Source organism: Mustela putorius, unplaced genomic scaffold, assembly GCF_011764305.1.
Source record: "Mustela putorius furo isolate JIRA1106 unplaced genomic scaffold, ASM1176430v1.1 tig00000874_pilon_pilon_pilon, whole genome shotgun sequence".
NCBI lineage: Eukaryota > Metazoa > Chordata > Mammalia > Carnivora > Mustelidae > Mustela > Mustela putorius.
Window position 1 is genome coordinate 3,087,025 of NW_025421505.1, and position 27,202 is coordinate 3,114,226.

General features: G+C 43.5%; 1 protein-coding gene and 1 long non-coding RNA gene across 9 annotated transcripts in view; one reads left to right on the plus strand and one right to left on the minus strand.

Moving 5' to 3' along the window:
- The window catches only part of PLCB4 (phospholipase C beta 4), a 412,481-nt gene that overhangs the window by 133,691 nt on the left and 251,588 nt on the right, over nt 1–27,202 (minus strand). For all 8 annotated transcript variants that reach the window (XM_045086008.1, XM_045086009.1, XM_045086005.1 and 5 more), the window contains one exon: nt 24,390–24,488. In XM_045086008.1, the coding sequence (XP_044941943.1) occupies nt 24,390–24,473 (84 nt within the window). In that variant the 5' untranslated portion in view covers nt 24,474–24,488. The remainder of the gene's footprint in view (nt 1–24,389; nt 24,489–27,202) is intronic.
- LOC123393564 lies at nt 402–4,145 on the plus strand. Its single transcript, XR_006608391.1, has 2 exons — nt 402–750; nt 3,539–4,145. It is a non-coding gene; the product is annotated as an uncharacterized LOC123393564 (long non-coding RNA).

The following is a 27,202-nucleotide window of genomic DNA, read 5'->3' on the forward strand; positions in this document are numbered from 1 at the left end:
AGGACAAAAAACAGTATTGACAGGAACCTGTAGAGTTCACAGATAAAAACACTTTGGGGGTCAGGAGAGGGAGTTGCCAGAAAAGAAATTCTCTATGGGAAGCTCCAAGAAGCTCTGACCAATGCTACAGACAAAGTTCCCAGTAAAGAAGCCCACAGTAATGTCGTCCACTCTGGCCACAAGTTTTGCAGACTAAACGTTTTCAAACTACCCATAACAGTCAAAAAACAAAGCCGAGGAGCATGAAGCAATCGTTTGAAAGGAATGGAAACTCAATCTCTTTGTTTGTCTCCACTCCCAGGAACACACAGAAGGACCCGGCCCTCGGGGTGAGCAAATATACAGTCCTTAGTCTTTTTTCCCTACCAGCAGTGTTAAATTTCACATGGATACCTACTGACCACAATGTGGGGCATGGCCCCATGACCTGGCAGAGGCAGTTCTACCCTCACTCCCCTTCTCAAGAAGAACTTGCCTCCAGACTTTCAGCATGGCTGTGGAGGTCATGAAAGGAAGCCAGCTTCTTTCTCCTCTGCCAATCTGTTTGTTCTGCAGTTAGCAAATGGGAATGGGATTCTCTAGTAAGGAAACAAACCATAACAGAACTTCCTCCAGGGAGCTCAGAGTTTCAGTTCTCACAGGATTCTGTTAAAATTCGACACAGTTACACCTTAGAGCTCAAGGACTGGCTAACTCCTCCAGCCAAGCTCACTCTTTGCCCTCAAGCCACTGGGAGAGACAGGATGAAAGGTACAGCAGCTCCTTTGGCGAGACTGTGGACAAGCGGGGGACCGGGGTGGGGCACGCTGTTTTGAGAGGCAAGAAGAATCACTTTTTCTGGAGTCACTATAGCTAGAAACTTTCTCTGCCTCAAGGATCCCTGCTTTGAAAGGCCTGTGCCGCGATGGGCTTCCCGAGCACTTCCCTCATTTCATCAAGGATAGAGTATATTTAAAAGCCGTGTGTCTCAACATTATTTTAGCCTATTTTTCCCACTTAACACATGCCACTGCAGCATTATTCAGTATCACGACCTAGCTTTCAAAGATTCAAGTCACTTTCAAAATGACATAGATTAGGGGCGCCTGGGTGACTCAGTGGGTTAAGCATCTGCATTCAGCTCAGGTCATGATCTCAGGGTCCTGAGATCAAGCCCCACGTCAGACTCTCGGCTCAGCAGTAAGTCTGCTTCTCCCTCCTCCTCTGTCCTTCTGCCCACTTGTGCTCTCTCTCTCTCAAATAAATAAATCTTTAAAAAGTATGACATAGATTAAGATATTTTTCCTTTGTTTCAAGTTTAAAAGTCTTTTGGTTAAACAAAATTTAAGCCCATTTCTTATAAGGAATGGCAGAAGTCTGGGTAGGGGGAGTACTCTGGAGGACGCAGTATTCCCAGGGGGTTTCTAGACAGCAGGTGATTGTGTTTATTTTGCTTGTGTTTTTTCTTACCTTTGCTCTCCTGCCTCTCGATCACCATCATGTTTACCTAGGCAAAATGCTATACCTTTCTACTGTGGGGTCTGTATCATCAAACAGGGAAAGGTCAAGTCTTACCACCAGCCAGGGATAGGGATTTTGGATTGGCTAATTAATGTATCAACTCCACTTTATTTAAACATTAGTCACTTGTGATTGATGGTAGATTGGGAGACACAGAAAAGTGAGATGGGGGGGGGGGACGATCTCATTCCAGCAGAAGTCCCCTACTTTCGGAGGAGGAAGAGGACCCTCATAGAAGGTGGTGCTGGGGGAGACCTGGGTGGCTCAGTCAGCTAAGTGTTTGCCTTTGGCTTGGGTCATGATTCCAAGATCCTGGGATCTAGCCCCACATTGGGCTCCTTGCTCAGCAAGAAGCCCGCTTCTCCCTTCGCCTGCCTCTCCCCCTGCTTGTACTCTCTCTCTGACAAATAAATAAATAAAATCTTCAAAAAGAAAAAAAAAAAAAGAAGAAGAAAAAAGGAGGTGGCTCTTGGCTCCAAAGCCAGCCTCCGCACCAGGCATCTGCTGGAGAATCTTGGTGGTGGTGCTGCCCGACCTCACCAAGCTTCACTTTTCCCATCTGTAAGTTGAGAACATGGATACCAATCTTACAGAGCTCTCAAAATTGAGAAAGCCCGAGTGCCTGGGACAAGGCAAGCGCTGAATGAATTGTAGTAGTTATTAGAAAACAGCATACTATTTAATTTGGGGCTACAGTGCAAGACATTTCACAAATAGGAGCTCATTTAAATCTGCCAACTCAGCAAAGTTTTAGACTAGATCAACCCTGCCCGATTGATTTTCCATATGCAAATGTTGGCGATGGGCACAGCCCAACATGGTAGCCATGAAAACCACATGGGGCCACTTGAAACGTAGCTAGTGCAACAGAGGTGAATTTTTAATTGTAATTCATTTTCATTTAAAGAGACACAGGAACTAACTAACTAAATAAATAAAATCTTTTTAAATAAATAAATAAATAAATAAATAAATAAATAAAGAGCCATAGGTGGTCAGTGGTTACCATATTGAACAACGCAGTTGTAGATATAAGGGGAAATTTTTTCAGAAAAGACCAAGTTTGTTTTTTTTTTTTTCTTTTTTTGTGACAGATAGAGATCACAAGTAGGCAGACAGGCAGGCAGAGAGAGAGGAGTAAGCAGGCTCCCTGCCGAGCAGAGAGCCCGATATGGGACTTGATCCCAGAGCCCTGAGATTATGACCTGAGCCGAAGGCAGAGGCTTAACCCACTGAGCCACCCAGGCGCCCCAAAAAGACCAAGTTCTTGAAAGCCACAGGTGATAGGTATCAGACCCAGGATGCAAATTGGTTTCTTGGATTCCAGAGCCCGTGCCTGTTCTACTTTGTCAGCATTGACCAAACAGCTCCCCCTTTGCTTTTCACCGATGGATGACCGGATGGTCAGTAAATGAACACTGCTTTTGTAGGCTCCAACTTTGGGGACACATGGGGCTCACTGTCCTTGTTTCCTGGTTTGTTAAGAACCGACAGGAAGAAAAAAAATGACTTTATTAAGATTGGAGAGAGACAAAGGACACCTGAGTTAGGGCCAGGCCACGGGGGCGGGGGGGGCTCTTATCAAACATTGATAATGTTACAAACCCCTACCACAAAAACAGATGAGCTTGGGAAGGGCCTTAGTTTGGAGACACAGGTGGAGTCTGGGATAGTTAACCAAAAGCTCCTGCTTTCTATCAGATCCTGGAATCCCAGAGCCCTAGTGATGCCACATTGCCTATCTGTTTCAGTTCTTTATTCCAGAGGAATTGGCTAAGCTCTGTAGTTAGCAGTAGCAAATCCTTTCTCATTCTGCAAACACTTCCTCTTTCAGATAGAATCACAATTTTTTTAAAAAAATATTTTACTTTTTCAAGTTAGAACTAAAGCCCTTGGTGATGACATTCTATCATCAGAATGATTTATAGACTGCTGTAGCAGATGGGTCCTTAAGTTGTTTTTACCCTCCTGGGTCTGCTTTCCCCTTGGAAGAATCCAGAATGTTCATTCCATGTGTTAATCCCCTTCTAATTTATAGACCTCATGAGAACGATGGGACTCTGGGCTTCTCAGCTCACATGCCATAGAGCAGCAGGAGGACCCTGGTCATGGCTCCCCCACCTCGGACCCTTGTGACATGCTACCACCTTGTGAAGAGGTCTGTCGGATAACACACAAGCATTTGCAGCTTTTGTCTTCCTTTCCATGGCCTTTGATTCTTCGGGCAGAATGTCCCTCCTGGATTACATTGTTCAAATTTCACACAGACCTTTGCTCCTCTCTCTAAGGCTCAGCCAGAAACCAAGAAGGATATATAGTCTTGGTGTCACGAAAAGCAACCCAAAATGCGTCTATGGCACCAACTGCCCAGGGTTCTGCTTCTGTCCCGCGGCGCCAGCGGCCCCTAGCGGAGATGCGCGGTATTACTGAGCACCGGTGGATGCCCACCCCCACCCCTACACATTCACCTGCTCACCTCCCCGCACTCCTACAAGAGAGGTACTACGCTTATTCCTGTTTGAGAGAGAAGACCCTTGAGACGCAGGAAGGAAGCATCTTGCCCAGTGTGGTACAGCTGGTAGGGCAGAGCCGGAACTGCCCACTCCACCGAAGCACACCCCGGAACCACAGCTGCGCCCAGGCTGGTAAGTGAAAGCAGCACTATCGGGGATGGGGCCAGGGAACTGCTCAGCAGTCCCATCTGGAGGCCCCACTGTTCTCCCTGTCGCTGAATGACTGCAGCCATCGCTAGGGTTAGAAGGGCGCTGGGAGCTTTTGAGGTTTAATTACCGTATTTCTGAACCCTCCCTTTGACACCCCCCCCCCAAACCATCCCTCACTGCCCACCAGCTGCACAGATGGTATGTATTACCAGGGTGGGACAGAAGGGGCTTTTCCACTGCCTCACATCATGTCAGAGTGTGTTTTGGGATCTTAGTACCAAGGAAAACAGTTTGTCCTGATCTGTTGCTTCCCTTGCAATCTAGTGGACATGGTGAGTCCTACAACTGCCTTTCCTGCATCGCTTTGACCACCAGAATCACAAGTAGCCACTCCGCATCTCACTTATTCCAACTTCCTGGAACGTTCTTGCTGCCTGCAGAGTGGCTGCCTATTCATTTTGCTGCTAATTTGATGTGTTTTGCACGGTTCTTTTCCCTGCACCCTCTTTGGCCTAAATCCCGGTTCCATTCATTTTTTTCTGGTGATACCTATTTCTGCATGACAGCTTACTTTGGAATATGGAAGAAACGTGTATAAAGAAGCACAGAAACCACTTCAGGAACACCATAGGGGCACCTGCGTGGCTCAGTCCGTTAAGTGTCTGCCTTCAGCTCAGGTCATGATCTCAGGATCCTGGGATCGAGCCCCACATTGGGCTCCCTGCTCAGCAGCCAGTCTGTTTTCTCTCTCTCCCTTTGCCACCTACCTCCCTGCTCATGCCATATCAAATATATAAATAAAATCTTTTTTTAAAAGCACCCCAGAAATTACTGGGTGTTTTGCATTGGTTTTGGGGTCAGATAGACCAGACCCAACTATGGCTGGCTCCATTACTCCATTGCCAAAAGCAGGGATAACCAAAAATAATTGCCCATTTCACAGGTTACCTCTGGGCATTCAAGTGCTTGATGCATAATCTGAACCCTAGTAATTTTTCACTGATTATTAATAACATAATAATAATAATATTGTGCCATTATCAATTATGATTCATCATCCAAGAACACAGGTAAACACCACCATCCCTCCCTTATGGATGAGTAAACTGATACTAACTGAGGTTAGCTGCCCAAGAGAACACAGATAATAAGCAGTGAGCTCTATCCACATTGTAGTGGAAAAAGCATTTCTGTCATGTGGATTCTTCCAAGCAATGCTATCACAGTGTGCTTATCTCCACCGACCCAGGAGGCACATGTGGGAGTCTAAACATGGCGGAAGCCCAGCATTTGTAAATTTCTATTGCACTAAACTCAGTGAAAGTCCATTTTTTGCCCACAGAAGTCAGCTCTGCCTGAGCTAGCCTCGGGCTATAACAGGCCCAGAGGTTCTGTCCTCAGAGCACAGTTTTAGCTTCTACCTTCTTCACAGGCCATGATGGAGAACAGTGACCCAAGGAGATAATGTGGGACTTGGGGGTTCCCCCTTCCAACCCCGCACCTCCCTGACATGGTGGATCGCACTCTCAGATGGTGAGAGGGCAACCCAGGGAATCATCTGGCAAACTTCTCAAGGTGCTAGAGAACCACTGTCTATCATGACTTCTGAATTCCAGAGAAACAAAAATGAAACGTTCTCCCCCTCCATAACCAGCCATGAGCACATAACCTGCTCATTTCAGCAATGATAGAGATAAAGTGAACCCTTCTGGTATCAACTGGAAAGTTTTCATCCACTCATTTCATCCTATTCTTTCCTCAGAAAAAAAGACTATCATCAACTTTCCAAGCAACCTGGCCTTGGGAGAGCCGATGAAGGATACTGAAAAGCAGCAAGGGGAAAACACAACACCTTTCCTGCTCCTTCATGTTCTAGATTTTTTAAAAACCCTGAAATGTGGCCCGACAATACTTATTATTAACAAGATCTCTGACATCCTTCGCTATAAGAATCTGTGGTCAGCTCAAGTAGGGTTTGAATTTGGGAGGGAGAGAGTGAGGGCACGCATGAATGAGATACCTAAAAGTCAAACTCTGGTTCTGTTTATAGTATAGTCATGAGTAGTCGTGAAGTCCCACTTTCCCTTTTACTTCCAGATAAAGACATTAAATCCATGGGGTTCAATTTTTAAGGTCTGCCATTCAGCGATGCTAGGCTCCAGGTCTGTCTCCGCCCCTCTTCCACCCTGAAGCATCTCTGATGTGGAGATTCTGAGACCAAATCTGGATGGTCAGGCTCTAAGAGAGCTGTTGTGTTGTGTTGTGTTTTGTCTTAAGACAGTGGAAGAGGCTCCCTGATTCTTGCCATGGGACACCTGAAGCAATTATTCCCAGGATATTCAACAAACAACTTCTCTGCTTAGAGAAGGAAGAGCAAAGTCTAGGAAACATGCTTTCAAGAGGAGTGGGTGGTCACTCAAACTAACTCACTTGGACAGGAAAACTGTCATGTTAGTCAAAACTTAGCAACTTAGTAGCCTTAGCAACTAAAATAAGGAGAAATTAAAAGAAGACCAACTTACACAGGGGCCAGGGAGGAAAATAACTGGTTTTGTAATAAATGTTTACAACAAACTTTTTTTTTTTTAAGATTTTATTTATTTATTTGACCGAGAGAGAGAGATCACAGTAGGCAGAGAGGCAGGCAGAGAGAGTGGGGGGAAAGCAGGTTCCCCGCTGAGCAGAGAGCCCGATGTGAGGCTTGATCCCAGGACCCTGAGACCATGACCTGAGCTGAAGGCAGAGGCTTAACCCACTGAGCCACCCAGGCATTTTTTTACAACAAATATTACAATACAAATTGTGCCTTCCTCCCATTTCCTTTCCCCTACCCCCAAAGGTTCTCTCCCTTGAGCAAACCTTAGGCTCCTCTGAATCTTCTTCCTGACTAGACCTCCACTGTCTGTCTTGGCAGTGATCGATTTTTAGCAGGAATCCTGTTAAGTTGCTTTAGCCAGACCCTCCTGCCCTCAATATCTGAGCACCTTGGCTATCTGATTAGGCGTCTCAACCTCCATCATCTCCAGGTGACCTCCACCTGCTGCTCTTTGGCTATAAGCCCCCCTTTCCTCCTTGTGTTCAGAGTTGGGCTCAACCTCTCCCCAAGTACCACATACCCCCCACTGCAGTCATCTCTTGAACACAGTATGCCCGATCATTCTTTTAACGAGTGAGTGTCAGGAATGGCTTTTTCTTTAATGGCCCCTACCACACCCAATTACTCTAAGAACAACAGGAGATGTGCTCTGCTGAAGGGCCTGAAGTATGCCCACAAGCGGGAAAATCCTTTTCAGTAAAGCACTTCTCATTAAACCACAATTTGTTCCAGAATAATAAATTGCACTGAGCAAATGATTAAAAACATGACACCATGACACAGGGGGTGCCTGGGTGGCTCAGTCGGTTAAGGTTATGCTCTCAGGGTCATGTGTAGGGCTCTGTGCTGGGCATGGAGGCTTCTTAAGATTCTCTCTCCTTCTCCCTCTGTACCTCCCCTTTGCCCAGCTCACACTCACTGGTACTCTTGAGAAAAAGGACAGAAAGAAATAGAGTGACAGAGATGACATATATCTGAAGAAGCAGGTCAAGGGAAGAATGTTTTGAGTTACTGCTATGTGGAGATGACAGTCCACGCTGAACAGAGTCATTGAAAGGAATCTCAAATGACATCCATGAAATCGCCCTCTGAATGTATGCATTTCCTACTTAAATAATTCAGCTTCTTAAAATGCCTGTCTTTACTACTCACTGCATGAGATGTCACTCCTTTCCACTTTGTCTTCTGAACTAGCTTCTACTGGGGCCTCAAAGATACAAAGATCCCAATGGATCTTGGGGCCAATCCTGGCTCTATCACTTTTTATTGTCTAAGAGAAGTACAGAAATTACTGGACCATGCACACAAAGGCCTCTGCTATCACCTCGAGAATTCTGCAGAGAGTGCAGAGCTGTAGAAAACTGCAGATCTGAAGGCTGAGCACGTGACTGTTCACACCAACGGGGGCTGCAGCATCAGGGGAAGGGGAGATGAAGCAGGGAAGCAGGCAGGGAGAGGCCTCAAACCATGAGGTGGAACGAAGACCTGGGAGAGAGGAGAGGAAAGAGGAAGGGTCCCCGACGGCAGCATGGCTCTGACAACATCTCCACCGGGTGGATGGAACTCCCAGAGCAAGGAGTATCCACTGGCCTCATCTGGGGCAGACAAGAGCCAGCTCTAGAATCTCTGCCAGGTTGCTCACTGGCTGGGAACCTCGGCATGAACACTGTAAGAGTGCAGAAGCTGTAGCAGCTAGAGGCTGCCTACTGACCATACAGTTCATGGTGGGATCCACTGGGAGGAGAGGCTAGTGGCCGACCTCAATGGCTGCCAGAGACGGGATCTCTTGCTAACCCTTCTCCAGATTCCCCGAAAAGGACCTCCAGTTCGTGTTCCTTGGTACCCTTAAGATTCCTGAAAAATTAGGGGCCATTTAAATACCCCCAAAATTGGGGTCCCAGATAGGTAACTAAGGATTCGTTGGATCACGATGGGTGCTTATTAGTATCTGTTGGGTGATGAATAATTTCCCCACTGAGAATACAGCAGCAAATAAAAACAAAGGATCTGCCCTCATGGCCTATATTCTAGGGGAATTTGCACAATGAACAAAAAATAATATATCAGGAATTGATAAAAGTGAAGTAAAAAAATCTAAAAGGGTAAGGGTAATGTGTGTGTGTGTGTATGGGGGAGGTGGGTATACTGACATAATGGGGGAAGGGCAGTCTAAAGAGGGGACTGGAAGTGCAAAGGCGCTCAGGTTGAAGCATGTCTGGAATTTTCAGGGAACGTCAGTGGGACAGTAGAGTGACGAGGTCATGTAGAGGGGCTGTAGGCCATAGGAAGGAATTTGGAAATTATTTGAAATGAGCTAGAAAGCCCCTGAAGGTAAAGCTATTTCTGTTTAACTCCAAACCCATGCCCTTAACCAACTGTGTGTATTTCAAACTCTTCAATAAAGAGCTCTCTGGCCAAGATTTTTACCCTAAATGCCACTAGTACAAACCCTTTCTTCATTGCAAACAATATCCTGGCAGCTCGACTTTGGTGAGGATCCAAACACTAGGCTCCTTTTCGCAGTTCACCATTAAGAGGATCATCTGTCCTTTTAGGTACCTGGGAGAAGAGAATCCACAGCAGGAGAGCAACAGGGGTGCCAACAAAACTGTTTCCAGGGGAACTCCTTAGCAGAAAGAGCAAGGCAGACTCCGGACCTGGAGACCTCAGCCAACACACGCATTACATGTTTCTGACAAGGTAGCATTTCAGAGCAATTGCTTACTAGTTATAATGTGAAGAGTAAGGACTTTAAAAACACATTTATTAATCTATCAATATTAAGTATTAAAAGATAGGCTTCTCCACTGAGGATATTTTATGTCTATTTTCATTGATTGAAAGAAAATATTATGTTCCTTCCATATACTGCATTTCACCTAGTTTTCCCCCACCCACAAAAAAAAAGTTAGAGACTACGAAGTCTGGGTTTATACTTTTCTATCGTTAAAGGCTGATCTTCACTGATTATAAGGTAAAGGTATTAGTGTTCTGAGGGACACTTATTTGCTGTGTGAGACAAACAGATGAAAAATAAATTCTTTCCATCCTCATTTCCTTAAAAGAATCAAATCAAGAACTCCTGGATATAGTAACATAATTATGGTCTGAAATAAAGCAAATAGGTTACTAAGAAAGTTAAGTAGCCTCCATTACTATGTGTATGTGTGTATACATATATATTATTAAAATATCATACATATCTTTAAAAAACTGGAGGGGAAGAAAACATTTGGGGGCACCTGCGTGGTTCAATCTGTTAAGCGTCTGCCTTCACCTCAGATCATGATCCCAGGATGCTGGGATCAAGCCCGAGTGGGGAGTCTGCTTCTCCTTCTGTCCCACCCCGCACCCCCCACCCCTGCTCATGCTCTCTAATAAATAAATAAAATCTTTAAAAAAACACAAGTTTTCCTTAATCCTCTCAAGGTCGCTGACTAGGTCTGAAAATTAAACTGACAAAGACAGATCAGCAACAGCAAAGCATGCAAATTTATTTACTCTAAGTTTTATGTACAGTAAAAAGAACCACGGGCCCCAAATGAGGTCACTTATGTGAAGGAACTTGTCAGCAAACCAAGACTTAAAACCTAAAGTAACTGCAGTTTCAACCCTAAAAGTAATGTGACCTGTAACCAGCCAACCTGGAGTTTCAGGGTCAGCCCTAGGAGGCAGCCCTCTGGGAAGACAACTTTGCCTAAAACAATGTGTTCTTTGCTAATAATCCCCCCCCTTTTCCATTCCCTCCTTGCTTTTAAAAACCTCTCCTTTAATGCAGCTCAACAGAGCGCCTTTCTACCTGCTGGGTGGATTAGTGGGATGTTACTCAATTCGTGAACTGTTTAACGAAGCCAACTTGATCTTCACATTTACTTGGATGAATTTTGTTTTCAAACATGTGAGATGATAGTCTGCATAAGAAAGTGAAGACAAGAAAAAGATGAATAGTGTGGACAGTTGGAAATAGCATAGGTCAAGGAGTATGAGGTTAAGTGTAGTCAGCTGGGGGTGGGGAGTGTCTTAGAAAGGCCTGTTTGTTCAGATCTTCTCAGAGCACCTTTGTCATGGAAGAGATGGATGCTTCTTTCTTGTAGGTATAGGGAGGACACCTCTCACATGTGGGTTTTTTTATGACCTGCTTTGGGAGTGGGGGTGGAGGAGGGATGCTTCTGAATGACCTTCAAACTCCTTCTGCTTAAAATATCCAACATACCCAGGTGCCGTATTTTGAACCTCATCATTTGCAAATGGAAGCCATTTCAAGGTCCCAAGTCATGGTACAGGTAGCTGAGATTCACGTGTGTTCTCTTGGTCAGTACATCAGATCTGGAGACGGCCTCCAGCAATCACTACATGTTGAATAGTAGGCAATTCCTTAATTGATTTAGGCTTCTCTTTCTTCTGTATAATGTGGAAAATAATCTCATTTAATCCTTAATGCCATCTGAGGGTTTGAAAGATGATGAATGATGTCAGGTGCAAAACATGCTGAAGAGTGAAATAAATCTAATACAGTCACGTCCTCTGGAAAAAGAAGTTTCTTTTACTGAACAGTCCCCCACCTCTTTATCTGCATTGCCTGTTTGGGGGAAATCAGCTGTGAAGAACTTTAAATGCATTTTTTTTTTTCCTTTTATTGAAATCCCAAACTCCCTGACTTGCTCTATGCCTCGTGGTTCTCAAACTTGAACTGCATCATCAGAATCACCCTGGCAGCTTTAAAAACAAAGATTGCTGGAGCTCCCCGCCCAGAGTTTCTCATTCCGTCAGTCTGGGGTGGGGCCTGAGAGTTTGCATTTCTTTCTTTTTTTTAAGATTTTATTTATTTATTTGACAGACAGAGATCACAAGTAGGCAGAGAGGCAGAGAGAGAGATAGAGGAGGAAGCAGGCTCCATGCTAAGCAGAGAGCCCGATGTTGCGGGGCTTGATCCCTGGTCCCTGGGATCATGACCTGGACAGAATGCAGAGGCTTTAACCCACTGAGCCACACAGGCACCCAAGAGTTTGCATTTCTAACAAGGACTCCAGGTGCTGCTAATGCAGCTGGTCAACACTTTGAGAACCACAACAGACTAGCACATGGAATCTTTCTGCTCAGTTGTGAGCAGCTACGTGGCCTCAGATGAGGTATTTAACCACCATAAGCCTTGGTTCTACAGTTTATAAAAGGAGGTTAGAGATCTACCCAACAACAGGCTGCTGCTGCTGCTTTTTTTTTTTTTTTTTTAAGATTTTATTCATTTATTTGACACAGAGAGAGAGAGCTAGAGATGGAACACAAGCAGGGGGAGTGAGAAAAGGAGAAGCAGGCTTCCCACTGAGCAGGGAGCCCGATGCAGGGCTTGAACCCAGGACCCCAGGATCATGACCTGAACCAAAGACTGAGCCACCCAGGTGCTCCAACGCTTGCTGTGGTTTAAATGAAACAGTGTTTGCTCAGCATTTAAACAGCAACACCCCTTACAGAGCACCTTGTGGAGGCTCACGGTGGCCATGGCACCTATTTCTAGTGGAAGGACTAAAAAGCACCCTCCTTAAACACAAGCAAAATCAGTAAAAACAGTGCAAACATTTCCCCCTAAATTTTTAGGAATAGGGAACTCATTCCCATGGAGTGGAGTTAAAAGAAACAGAATTGTATTACTCAAGAAGGGACCTGAAAAGTATTCATTTTAACACATGCAGTATATTTCACTGGACGGTTCATTTGTTCACCCTTGAACGAATTCTATTAATTCAATGGCTAGACCACAAGCATTAACAGAGGGCACTCCCAAAGAGAATGCGCCACCGCATGCAGCCCGGATGTCCTTCGGGCTTCCTCACCATCAGCATGGAGATCTGCAAAGGCTGTACTCATCCCCACGAATGAGGATTCTCTGGCCGCTGTGCACCTGCTCACCCGTGGCCACAGACATGGCTGGAAGGGATTAATACTGAGCATTTTCCTATATACTCCAGCTTGAATAGAAGCAACAAAGAACTAGCACTTCAGTGGCTTCTCAGCCCCTCTATTTTAATTTTATGGGTTCATTATCTACACACTTTCTTCGTATATTGTTCTGTTCTTTTTCCACATGCCTTTGTAAATCTAAGCCACCCCAGATTTCCTTCTCTGATTTCCTTGTGGATGCATCTCACGTCTTCTAGCAATAAGCAGACCTTCCTGCACCCCTGAATAGAATATATCTCAAGCCATAGAGTTTTCCAGGAGACTGACTCAGACACTATTTCACGGGTAAGGTCCTTCTATTCCAACAGGGGATAAAGTTATCTTCTACCCTTGTGAAGAAATGAAGAATAGCAAACCCAAGGAAACTTCATAGAGAAGGGAGGAAAGAAACATAAAAATGAAAAGAGTAATTAATAAGCAAAACCAAAGCAAACTGGGGCATCTTATAGAAAAGAAAGACCCAAGTGGTTCACTGCACAGCAAAGCTGATACAATTCTAGAGAAAAGGGAAAAGAAGTGGGGAATGGCTAACCTAAAAATAAAATAAGACATTTGTAAGGGCAAACAATGGGCTCCAAGTAACTACTTGGAACTGAAAGTATCCTCACCACCCAAACTAACGTGTTATTCATTTTTGTGTAACAGTATTTGTCTTCTGAGCAAGGTGTCTGCGAGCTACAAGCCTGTGGGTCAAATCCAGCGTGCCCCCGTTTTTGAAAATAAAATTTTATTAGAACATAGCCCATTCATTCAATGATGGATTATCTATGTTCTGTGACTTTTTGTGCCACAAAGTTGAGCATTTGTTAACAGAGAGCGTGTGGCTTATAAAACCTAGTAAATGTCTAGTCCCTTATAGGAAAAGTATGTTGACTGCTGTCAACATAAAGACTGCTTTACTACATAAAGAGTACCCAAGAGAACTGTGGTTGATTGCAAAGACAGCCCAATCCTTCATGCCCCCCTGCATCCACACCCTTTGCAATGTGACTTATAGCTTCTCCTATCAAGAGGGGTCTCTACTCCTTGAGTCGGAGATGGTCTCATGACTTGCTTTGATCTAGAGAATGCAGCAGAAATACGGCTGACTCCAAGAGACAACATGCCTCGCCTGCTGGCAGAAGAATGACAGAGCAGGTGGACTGGAAAGGAGAAGGTCTTGCTAAGGCCACCTGAAATCAGCCGGCCCCAAGTCAGCTCAGCAGACACTTGAGTGGGCCCAGCTGAGCTCCACTTCGATGGCTGACCCACAGAATCTTAGGCTATTTAAGTGGTTGCTATCTTAAACTTTGGGATTGGAATATATCACTCCCAAATATGCCACTTGGGCATATGGATTATGGTGAACTGAAAATAACTGAGAATCAACAGATGCAGAAAAAGGCCTTCTCAAAGCTTCCCTCATCTGTTTAAAATCAGAAACTTTTGAGAAATGAAGGCAGCCATGAATCCCCTCTCCAGAGAGTTTTATGGGCATGAAGACAGAAAGCTGGCACCAAGATGAGTCTGCACAAACAAACCTTACTAAAATAACCTCTCATTTGTTTCCCCATATATATCTGTCTTCCCACAATTTATTGCCCCTAGAAGCCCCAATCCTCTTTCTCTTTATCTGGTCACTACTCCACAATTTATCATCTTTTGTTAAAATGGTATACAAGCCTCTGAGTCTACCCATTTCTTTGGGTTTTCACTTTCCGGTGAAGCTCCTGTGCCTGTAAAAATAGTAACATCAACACAATTTTATGTCTTTCTTCCTGTTCATCTGGCTTATGTCATCTTAATTTGCTAGCCCCAGCCACTGAACCTAAGAGGACAGAGGAAAGCTTGGCTCTGCTATGTCATTAAGCTTTGGTGTGCTGTGTTGTGTGTAACAACACAACAAAAGCTGGTACAATTATTGACCAATCACTGTTCCTTTTATACCCTTGTCTTTTCATATTACTAATGTGAAAAGTGCCTTTCTTCGCTTTCAGGCCTCAAAGCTCCTTCCAGATTTAATGTCCTGTCTCCTAATGGGACTTCAAATCAGGTTCACACTTGTTCTCCTTGTTTTGCTGGAACTTTACCTGCTGGTTGGTCAAGCCTGACCTCTGGTTATTTCTCCTTGGGGCAACTGTCTCTTATAGTTCCAATACTTTTAGACTACTTCACCTGCAAGTCCTTGGATAGGTTTGTACTTAGCACTCTGGAAAACCTCTCATTTGACATACATGTTTTCACTGGTTTAATCAAGGCACACTTCCTTTTTACCAAGGGCAGTGAGAGGTTCCTTCCTGCAGCTCACACACTCAGAGGCAAATAGTGACAGAGGGCAGGTCCGCAAACTGTGATTTGAAATTGCTCTTCTAACCTTACCCACAAATAAAGGAGCACTCAAGATGCTCCAAGATGAGTGAAAATGAGTGAAAATCTGGGATTATCCTGCGCTTCTGTTATACAATCCCTCACTCTTAGTTAAGGTTAAAAAAAGAAAAAATGAAAGGCGGAGAGGTTCAAGCCATTTATGGCAGAAACATTAGAAGTCTGATTATTTATGCCAAGAGTTTGCACTGGTATCTTTTGAGTTATTGGCTGAACCTTTTACTCTGGATAAGTACTGGGACACAACAAAACAGACCTGGTCTCAACCACTATAGAGCCTTTGTTTTGAAGACACATCCCATCCACACACACGGGTGACTCAGACTCCTACTAGAAAGCTCTGGCACGGATAAACTGACACGCAGGACAGATGCTCACTCAGGTAAAAGGACTTGCTCAAGGTCATAACTTGCAAATGTCTGGGTCAAGGCTCAAACCAGAGTCTTCTGCCTTAATATCCATTTTCTGTAATTTTCCAAACCATACAGACTTTTCCTTAATTCTTCAGGGTTGGATGCCCACGAGCTCTAAGCTTTGGGAATTTAAAAGCACAGTTAATAGTATCAGAACTGTTGTTGTAAAATCTGGTCTAGGGGCACCTGGCTGGCTCAATTAGTACAACATACAACTCTGGTTCTCAGGGTCGTAAGTTCAAGCTCCATGCTGTGCATGGAACCAACTTAAAAAGAACAAATATATTAAAAAAAAAATTAAATCCGATCTAGAGGAAGGAACAGGCCTGGGTGTTTTTGCAAAAACTTGGCTGATGTTAGGTGGTACAGTTTTGGGTTGTTTCCATGTTCAGGCCAACTAAGTGCCTAGGCACCTGGCCACAACTTTCTTATCTTGTAAGGAAGAAGTCACATGGCTGAGATGACAAGAAATGTACCTGAAGGCGGGCTGATATAGAACGGCAAAATCCTTAGGCCCACCCACCTTATTATCTCTACTGTAGCACAGAGATGGTAAGGAAATTGTGTATGGAGTGGCGCCTGGGTGGCTCAGTTGGTTAAGTGACTGCCTTCACCTCAAGTCATGATCCGAGAGTCCTGGGATCAAGCTCTGCATGGGGTTCCCTATTCAGCAGGAAGCCTCCTTCCTCTCCTACTCCCCTGCTTGTGTTTCCTGGATCACTGTCTCTCTCTTTCTCTCTCTCTGTGTCAAATAAATAAATAAAATCTTTAAAAAATAAAAAAAGAAAGAAAGAAAGAAAATTGTCTGTGGCGATACAGCCAGTAGGAGGAAGGAGTAAGACTCTAGCTTGCCTTTCTTCTGTTAAATTCCTCATGTTCTCCAACCATGAATTCCGATCTCCTACCTAGTTTGCTCGTGCCTCCTCCCCCAGCGACCACAAACCACTTTCAACACAGCCACCAAAGTGTCTCCAAAATGCCTATCAGAGCACCTCAGTCTCGCTGAAATGGCTTCCCACAACGACCAGAAAGAAATCCCAGCTCCTCGTCCTGGTTCTACAACCTTGGTTCTCCTACTCGAGTGTGCTTCCATTTGTTCATCCTCTACTTATGCTTTTCAATTCCCTTTCTGCTCACTTTATTTTTAACTAGAACTTAGGCGATTTCTATTATAAGCAAAATGTTTCTTAGGTACTGTGGAAGATACGATGATAAATGCTGTTCATTTCAGGAAAAGGAACAGCCTAAGTGCATCCATAAATCTGACCCTTCTCTCTGCCTCCCTTGGGGACCACCCAAGCTTCCGGTGCCAGAAACCCCCACCTCACTTTACAGTCTTTATTCTCCTTCACCTTCTCCACCCACTGGGTCAGAAAATCCTCTGATTCATTCTCATGCCTAGCCTCTCCCCTTACTTCTCTCCATGGTGTGGACACTGTCCTGTCGCTTCGGTTCTTGCTCTCCAGCACCCTTCCCTCGGCCCTAGCTGGACAAGCCACTCCCCTCCCCCACACCCATGGCCTTGAGCAAGCTGTGGGCTCCACCCACCTCTCAGCTGTGGTTTGATCAACTGGACTGGCCCTTCCATTAAAACTCAGCCAGGGACGCCTGGGTGGCTCAGCTGGTTGAGCGGCTGCCTTCGGCTCAGGTCATGATCCCGGCGTCCTCGGGAGCCTGCTTCTCCCTCTGCCTCTGCCTACCACTCTGTCTGCTTGTGCTCACTCTCGCTCCTCTCCTCTCTCTGACAAATAAATAAATAAAATCTTTAAAAAAAAAAAAAAAAAGACTCTGCTCTCTTAGGCATCCCAGATCAGCCCCGCACACTGGACACCCCTTCCAGTCCTCTCACACCACAAGGAAGATGACCCACCACCGTCCTCATCACAACTTGACTTTGGGGGAAAGGGCAGGGGTGAGGGTGGTGGGGCACCTAGGCCACGGGCTAAGTTTCAAATGAGACGTCTGGACTTAATTTGTTGGCTAATGAAGTGATCTCCACACATTTTTGTTTTGCTTTAAATATCCAATTCTAGTGGGGACTGGAGTTTGAAGAACGTGAGACTTGTGGCAAAACAAGCAATTCCTGAACTAATATCCACCAGGCACATGTACTAATAGGTTCCTAGGTTGAAAATTCCATAATTAAACTCGGCTGAGCTCATTTCCCTACTTTATCTCCACTTCCCCACTCCAAATTTGAAGTTATATTATTCTTGGCTTTGTGATTGGCAATTTTAGGCTTTAAATAATAGAAGCATGAGCTTCTATTCCATGTACCATCAACTGACCATCAGCAATACCTCCCAGGAGAATATTAATCTTCCAGTCTTTCCTCCAGTTTTCTAACCATTTGGACTCCAACACCTCCCTGCGTTCCTCCTGTGTGTGGGTAAATTAACATTCCATTCAGTTCTCTCACTCATCATTACATTTTTGTCCACCTTTTAGAGTACTTTAAAGACCAGGGGCACCTGGGTGACTCAGTGGGTTAAGTATCTGCCTTCGGCTCAGGTCATGATCCCAGGGGCCTGGGATCGAGCCCTATATCGGGCTCCCTGCTCCGCGGAGAGCCTGCTTCTCCCTCTCCCTCTGCCCCATCCCACCATTTGTGCTTGCTCTCTCGTGAGTGTGTGCTTCCGCCCCTCTTTCAAATAAATAAAAAATTTTTTTTAAAGTTGAAAAAACACTAAATATTATGATTATCATTACCATCATGGTGACTCTGTAAGCATATTTCCCTGCAAATACAAGTAACAGGCAAAATTCTACACTCCACTCTTTGAGCCCAATATCCTGATCCTGTTGGTACAATTCAGTTTAAACGATCCAAAACTTGGGGACTATTAAAAAATAAGTAAGTAAGTAAATAAATAAATAAAAGGCTAGCTATCACCTGGACAGTCTAAGGGAACACTGTCTATGAGGCCTACCCGAGGAGGATTTATTTCTATAGAAGAATGTACTTTGGGTTGATCAACCAGTTACTCAGAGTCTTTACAGTTAGCTAGAGATGTTGCACCTGTTTTGTGTCCACAGAGACATGTGGGATTCGTGGCTGGTAGAAAAGACAACCACAGAACTCACAGTTTCATGGTCCTATAGGACAGCAACCAGCTTTGTAGTGAACTGACCAAACTTGGGTTAGCTTCCCTCTCCTAACTATATATAGTTGACCTTCAAACAGCATGGGTCGACGTAGATGTGGAGGTTTTCTGTTTTGTTTTGATAAACACAGTACAGTGCTGTAGATGTATTTTCCTAACAACATTTTCTTTCCTGTAGCTTCTTTGATGGTAGGAATACAACAGAGAATACATATGACACACAAAATACGTGTTACTCAACTGTTTTTGTTATCGGTAAGACTTCTGGTCAACAATGGGCTATTAGCAGCTAAGGTTTTTGGGGAAGGCGGAGGTCAAAGTGGTATGAGGATTTTTCACGGCAGAGAGGTCTGGGCCGCACCCCCTGAGTAGTTCAAGGGTCAACTGTACAACTCTCTTCTTCCAGTGCTCTTAGAACTAGCTTTGCCATGTTGCCGGTGTCCTCACAGAGGGGTTAAATAATTCTTGAAGCCAAAATACTTTCTATGAGGGTTGTGTTTTTTAGGGTTTTTTTTTTTTTTTTGAAAATTATATTTAGAAAATTCTTCACTTCCCTGATGAACAGCCTGGGGTGTGTAGGCTGTCTGGGCCTTTCGGAGCTTTGCTACATGGTCCTCCATTCAAATGTCAGAGCTGCCCTGGAAAGAGGCAACTGTTGGCCTCTTGCACTCGGACCTACTTTAGGCTGGTCCTGGTCCTGCACTTTGATATTTCACTGGGTCTGATGACAGCAATAATTGTTACTCTTGTCCTGGTAACAGGTGGAAGCACCTACAGATTCCACTAAAGTGTGTGTTGGAGGAAGGGTTGGGGGGTAGAGGATGAAAGAGGCTATGACAAAGACCAAGGCTTTTCCAGAAAACAGGGCTCTACCTGGGCAGCTTGCCTCAGTGACAATGAAGTCTCATGAGTAAGAAAAAGGAGTAGCCCCCACCTGGGGAGCTGGGACATGGAAATATGGGAGCCTGAGGTGAATCATCTGTATGACATTTAAATCTCAGCTCTAGCTGCCACCAAGAAGGCATGGCTGAAGCAAACTGTAGATTCCAACCAAGGGAACTGAGAACTCCTCCCGTGTGTTGAGAAATCTGGTTGTCGTTTGAGCTTGTCGCCTAGAACCGTGCTGCCCAGTGAAACAGGCACTGGCCACGTGCAGCTGGGTAAGTTCAGGTTAAAACCAACTAAAGTGAAAAAACCCAGTTCCCTCAACCCCACCAGGCACATCTCAAGTGCTGGGCAGCCACACATGGTCAAGGGCAACACAGACACAGACCACCTTCATCAGGCAAAGCTCCCTAGGTGACCACTTATCTAGAAGGATCATGTAAGGTTACATAAAACCAAAGGTCTCAAGAGAGTCTGGCCCCTTTTTTACCTCACTCTCACTTCAAACTGCTCAGGATGAGAAGGGACTAAAATCTTCTGTTTTGGTTGCTTGGCTTAAGAGAGAGAAGGAAAAAAAATTTTTTTTTTTTTTTTTTTAATTTGGAGAAGAGGCTGGCCAGGCTGGTGAAGGAAATTTGTTGAGCGCCATCTCTGATGTTTAATCTTGAAGTGAGTCCTGTTGTGTGCTCCAATCCTCCTCTGCTACCAGCAAATCTTACGTGAAAGTCTATTTCATACAATGCTCTTGCTCTGGGGAGTTGATGATATATACAAAGTCCTGGGGACAGAAAGGTAAGAAGGCACGAAGGATGCGGGACATCACCAAGAAAGTGTCTGCAGCTAGGCATCTAGGAAAGACTGGGGAGGGCCTGGTGTAGCCAGGGCATAAGGTCTTCGGTCTTTTAACATGTTATCAAAGGAAAGTCAGGAAACCGTTTAAGCTGGAGACATTGGGTTGCAAGTGTTTTATAAGGTATTGTTATTTCTCACCTCTGCAATAGAAAAACCTCTGCTTTAAAGACTGAAAAACAAGCATCACTTAAGGAAACAAAATACATTTTGCATTTCAGTAACTTTTAGGTCACGTAGGTTTGAATAAAAAGCAGATTTACAAGTGGCATGGGAATACAACCAGGGGCTACAATGCGGGCTGCTATGTTACACAGTCTCTAAGAATGTGGCCAACCTCAAAAGCAATACAGAAATAATAAAGTAATGCTTAGATGCAATTGCACTGATTACATTTATTGGCAAAATAACATATACTTTCAAAATAGTGACAAGAAGGGGCGCCTGGGTGGCTCAGTCGTTTAAGTGTCTGCCTTCGGTTCAGGTCATGATTTCAGGGTCTGTGGATCGAGCCCCGTGTCAGGCTCTCTGCTCAGTGGGGAGTCTGCTTCTCCCTCTCTCACCCACCCCCCAGGCTCATGCATTCGCTCTCTATCTCTCTCTCAATAAATAAAATCATAAAAAAAATAGTGACTAGTCAATACTAATTTTCTGATCTAGTGCGCGCTCACCCACAGCCTGACCCCCTTCCTTGCCTTCTATAAACACGTGCATGGAACACAATGGAGTATCTGGCTGATCCCTCGGGCCCTCATGATAACGTTAGTTGTCACAGGGTGCTGAAGGCATTTCTGCCCCTTCGTAAATGGTCCCTTTGCTATGATGCTTTTGGGATACTCGGGCTGTGTCCTCTCTAACTTCTGCTCCTCTCGCTTGCCGTCAGCTGTCATTTCCCACTGCTGTTCACACACACCGAAGAAACAAACCTTTTACACTTGCATTTTGTCGCCTTTAATATTTTAGCAGCTGTGGCTCCAAAGAACTGAATCTTACAGGACCGGGAAACGCTAATAAAAAGTGGCCATGGTCCAGTTTCTAATATTGTGACTTTCTTGTTTGATACGTTGTTATGAAGAGAGGCATCTACTTTATTAAGTAAAAACTTGTTTTGCTTATATCCTGATAAGATATCACTTAAAGCTGAAAGCCGTGCTGGATTGTATTTAATCCTTGTTCAAGACTGTGACCTCTGCCTCATTTTCTGAGGAACCTGGGTGAAAAGCAATGGCCCTTAGGAGCCCCCGTAAATCAGTGTTTTCTAAATATGAGTGACTCGTGATGATTAATAGCTAAAGAAAATCATCCTGAGAAATAAAAATAATAACCTCCAGCTCATCAAATCACAGTTCACTTGATAAAGCATAAAAATAGCACTTTTTTCCTCTTAATGTGTTTCTGCTTACATAACAGTAGCCAAGATACTCAGCCCGTGATAGTATTTAATCTCTTCAAAATGACCTTCTCTGATTTATTAGAAGACATGCAGTATTTTTAAGTAATCCTATAGATTTCCAGTGCTTGGGATGCTGCCCAAGGAAACGGCCAAACTTTAGGATAATACTCTAGTAGTTCCTCGGGGTGATGTCCCACCAGCTCATAGCCAAGGGTCAATGGTCATTATCTTGGTGACTCTAGTGCTCAACCTGGACCTGGCTTACCTGGGAAAATTGCTTGTAAGTGCTAAGCCAGTCCCTGGCCTTCTTTGCCACACTGGGTAAAGTGGATTAAAAACAGCCCACTGCAATAACTTACTTTGTACTAAGCTTGAACTATATCAAATTGTTGATATTGGTCATTTATTATTTAAAAGATGAAACCTGTCCCTGGCCTTCTTTGCCACACTGGGTAAAGTGGATTAAAAGCAGCCCACTGCAATAACTTACTTTGTACTAAGCTTGAATTATATCAAATTGTTGATATTGGTCATTTATTATTTAAAAGACAAAACCTGTTATACAGTTTACCCTAATGTTTTGAGTCCGTTGAGGTTCAGATCCCCATACGGATCTTGAAGATTATCAAGTACTCTCACCATTTCACTTAACAACAGTAATAAACAATAATAGAACCAGACCGAGTTGGAAACATTTTTGTCTAAAATTCTTTGTAATGCTACATCAACAGTGAGTTCGGCAGTTGCAGGCCTCCTACTAGTCCCCAGAGAAAGATAAGTAAAAGATGGTCTTTGACCTCAAGAAACTCAGAACACAGTAGGAGGCATAAAAACAGCAAATAAAATGTGAATATGGTGTAAAATGTGCAAAAGGTAGGTTGGTGGTGGCACAAAGGTGTTATCAATAAGATTTTATTTATTTATTTGACAGACAGAGACTGTAAGTAGGCAGAGAGGCAGGCAGAGAGAGCGAGGGGGAAGCAGGATCCCTGCTGAGCAGAGAGCCCAATGTGGGTCTCCATCCCAGGACCCTGCCAAAAGCAGAGGCTTTAACCCACTGAGCCACCCAGGTGCCTCAAGGAGTTAACAATTCTTATTGAATGGGTCAAGGAAGAGATCAATGATGTAGAGATTTCTCATCTGGGTTTTGACGGATGATTAGGAGTTCACCAGTCACACTAGGAGGAATAAGGCATTTTAGAAAAAGAGAGCAGCATGCACAAAGCGTGTAACATAACAGTGTCTTGGGGGAATTGCTAGGGGATTTTTATGGTGAAAGCAGAATGTGTGTGTGTGTGTGTGTGTGTGTGTGTGTCAAACTGGTGGGAAATGAGGCTGCGGTATTAGGCAGGAACCAAATCAAGGAAGGCCTTATATTTCATCTTATCCTACAATAGAGAATTATGGAAGCCTCTGAAATAGAGAAAAAGCAAGTTCTGATTTAGATTTTCAAAAGATCAGAATCACAATTCTGGAAGGGAGAAAAAAAGAACAAACAAACAAAAGACTAAGAGAAAACTGCCAAAGAATTAATAGTGGTTATCTCCAGGGAGTGCAATATTTTGTCTTCTCATAGCAAAATGCAGCTAACTGTTCCTTCGCAGAAGGAGTCAAGTTTGTCCTATAAACAGCTGTCACTTCAATATTTTAATTTACTACAAGGAATAGTGACCACACTGGGGCCCATCCTTAGCCTTTCTCAATTTTGTTTACTTATGAAGCAACTATGGCATAAATCTAGAGGGTGTTAGGATACACATTTTGGAAAAACCAAGTCGACAAGTACTGCGTCACGTCAGCCCACAGATCTCATGAAAAGGCCTGACAATCCAAACCTCTGAGGGGGCCACCACAATCAGCCACCACACACATTCCAGAGCTTTCCAGGGGAACCAATTCTGACTTGAGATGAAGTCTTAAACAATTTTACATTTCACTTTGCCTCAGAGGTGACAATCTCCTCATCCCCCCCTTCCCCAATTCACCTCAAATTCAAGTACAGTCCAAGAAAAACAATGCATTTACAAATGCTAATGAGGCTTCAACTCACAGACCTAAACTTCCCTAATAGATTGGTGGCCCCCAACTCCTGCTCTATAGAAAGTCTGGAGTCCATGTTGTCTTGCAAAGGGCAAAAGCGATAAATGGTAGAAACCCAGGCATGCAAAGCTTTGATCCAGCTGTTCGGTAGGAATGAAACTGACAAAGCAAGTGACTAGCAAAAAGTCCAACCACTATTCCATTTACAACAAATACAAAGTTTTATGTAGCAAGCCTGCCAAAAACACTTCGTTAGGCAAAAACTGTTGCTACATGAAACCCATCTGTAAAAACAGGGTAATAACAGCAACAACCTTATAAGGTTGTTGTGAAGAATTAAACAAATAATACACACAAGTGCTTAGAAGACTGTCTGGCACACAGTGAGCACTCAATAATTTATAGCATCATTATCCTGATTATATCTGGCACATGGTAAGTGCTCAATAAATTACAGTATCATTTTCATTATTATTATATCTCATAACTTGCCTCTTTCCAACTATTTCAACTTATAAATCTCAAAGATGTTCTTACTTATGTCAAAGACTATTTACTCAATACTGTAATTAAAATGAAATAATTATAAGAATGTTTTGAGAGAAAAGATTAATAACACTTCTTTACCTCTTCATATCTGTCAAAAACGGCTCCTTCTTGCAAAAAGGAAGGAACTTCCTTCTGCCAGTTAAATTCATAAGGTTTGGCCATGATTACACTCAAGACCTAAAAATGAAAAAGAACATCTCATTAGTGTGCAAAATTTAAAAACAAGCGAAGATCAAAGGTTAATCACTTTATATTTATGCATTTGCGAAAGCTCTTCTTAATATACATAGAGTAAGCCCATAAATTGTCTCTTTCTTCTTCTTTTCTTCATCCGATTCCAACTTCCCTTCACCTTGTCTCTAAACCTGGGGAAATACAGTTTGCTCTTGAACAACACAGGTTTGAACTGGATGGGTCCACTTATACAAGATTTTTTTTTTTTTTTTAGTAAATATAGGACAGTACTTAAATGCATTTTCTCTTTCTAAGGATTTTCTTAACATTCTCTTTCCTTGAGCTCACTTTATTGTAGAAATACAGTATATACCTACATATAATATACAAAATATGATTAACCAACTGTTTATGTTATTGGTAAGGCTTCTGGTCAACAGCAGGCTATTCGTAGTTAGGTTCTGGCAGAGTAAAAAATTATATGTGAGGGGCGCCTGGGTGGCTCAGTGGGTTAAGCCACTGCCTTCCGCTCAGATCATGATCTCAGGGGTCCTGGGATCGAGTCCCGCAAAAGGGATTATCCTCTCTCTGAATCTGTGATCATCTCTCTGTGTCAAATAAATAAATAAAATCTTTAAAAAAAAAAAAAATTATATGTGAATCTGTGATCACATGGAAAGTTGGAGCCCCTAACTTCCCTGTTGTTCAAGTGTCAACTGTAATAGCCACAAAGAGGTGATCAACCAGAGGTGATCATTTGGGAACCTTCCCCTCCTTCTCCAAATCATATAAGATAGTAGGTATGTATTTTAATCTGATGGCATCAGATAAAAGAGAGAAACCACAATCCTGACCCTATTTACAGAAGAGTCCTACTGCTAAGGGTGGGTGGTTCTGACAGCCTACACTATGAGCCTAAAGATGGACGCATGGGCAGAGAAGTCCACTGGATGATGAGTTGCAGAATCAAACAGGAGTAGCTGAAATATTTTTATTGCTCTTGGTTCTCTCAATAGCCCTCTCACCCCTTCCTCACTTGGGCACTCAGAGGACTGCAGAAGGTCTGCTTTCTAGCACAGGGCAGCATATATTACACTGAAAGAGAGCATGGACATTCTTCAAGGTGGTTGCCTGTACTTTGGAAAAAGCGGGCACTCTTTCTACCCACACTTCTTAGCAAAACCCACCATGGTCTACCTCTAGTAACTGCAAGCAGCAAATCTTCAATGAAAAGGTTTAAAATGAATTAAATGAAAAGGAAAATATTCAATGAAAAGGTAACCAAGAATTACCAAATATTTAAGCAATGCCAAGAACATGGAAGATGGACACCAAACCCAATAAGTAGAACTGACACCCAAGAAAACAGAGTTAACAGGAATGACTGAACCTGACTTTGGTTTAAGTGTGGCTAATAAGTGTGGGGGGAAACAGTGCATTCAATTCCAAAAATATAATTAACCAGAAATCTAGAAATTTAAAAAAGATTGTTGAAATCAAACTCTTATCAGACGAGCAGAGTTATAAAGAGAACTCAGCTGAAATGCTGAGCCAAGGGATTCTCAGAGAATGCAACAACAGAAAGCAAGCACAATGGAAAAATTTAGAGAGGTGGAAAATGAAAGCCAAAGATTCAACCACCACCCAACGAAACAGCTTCTTCCATCAGGAGAGAAAGCAGAGCCAATGGAAGGACTAATCAAAACAACAGTGGAAGAATATTTCTGAAATTTGAACATTTGCATATTCAGATTTGAGTCCTCAGTGTGAATATCTGAGTCCCTGGTTGAAAAAAGAATCCACTAATGCAAGCAGCATAAATGTGGGAAGTGGGTAGATACACACACTTAAAAATACCTTCGGTGTCACTGAGAACAAGAGATAAGAGGAGAAGTTTTGAAATTCCTAAGAGATATGCAGAGAGAAGACAATTCAGAGGTGAATGACAGGTAGATGGAAATCGGGCATACTGTTCTCAATACTGCAACCTCAAAACTCTGGGGGACAATAATTTTGGACTTGAAATTGTGTCCAATCAACTAATATATTAATTTGTAGGAGAAAATAGAGGTATTTATGGACTTGGAAGGTACGAAAGATTTAATGACCTACTCTGAAAGATTTAAGGTATTACATGCTCTGTCAAGAAGAAAAATAAATGTAGAGATGGGATAGGGGAAGTAATGTGAAGACAGTGAAGACAGAAGAAAAAAAAAGGAACGTTTACTCTTAAGTTTTACTTACTATACACACACAAAAAAAGATGAAGAAATTATAATAATTTTGCTCCCAAATTGCTGGTTATATCAATACAGAGGTTGTGGCAGCTCACGTGATGAAAGGGAAGGAAGTATGGACTTAAGGGAGGTCAACCATTTGGGGAGTGGAATATCAGTATTTAAGACTCTTGACACTGGCAGAAAGATAGAAGTTTAAGAATTTAAGAATTTTCCTAGAGGAAATTAAAAATGGAGAGTAAAACTTGCACATCATTAGGGAGAGAACAGAATAAAGAAACATGAGTGTCCTTTAAAAAGAAAACAGCTGGGCGCCTGAGTGGCTCAGTGGGTTAAGCCGCTGCCTTCGGCTCAGGTCATGATCTCAGGGTCCTGGGATCGAGTCCCGCATCGGGCTCTCTGCTCAGCGGGGAGCCTGCTTCCTCCCCTCTCTCTCTGCCTGCCTCTCTATCTACTTGTGATTTCTCTCTGTCAAATAAA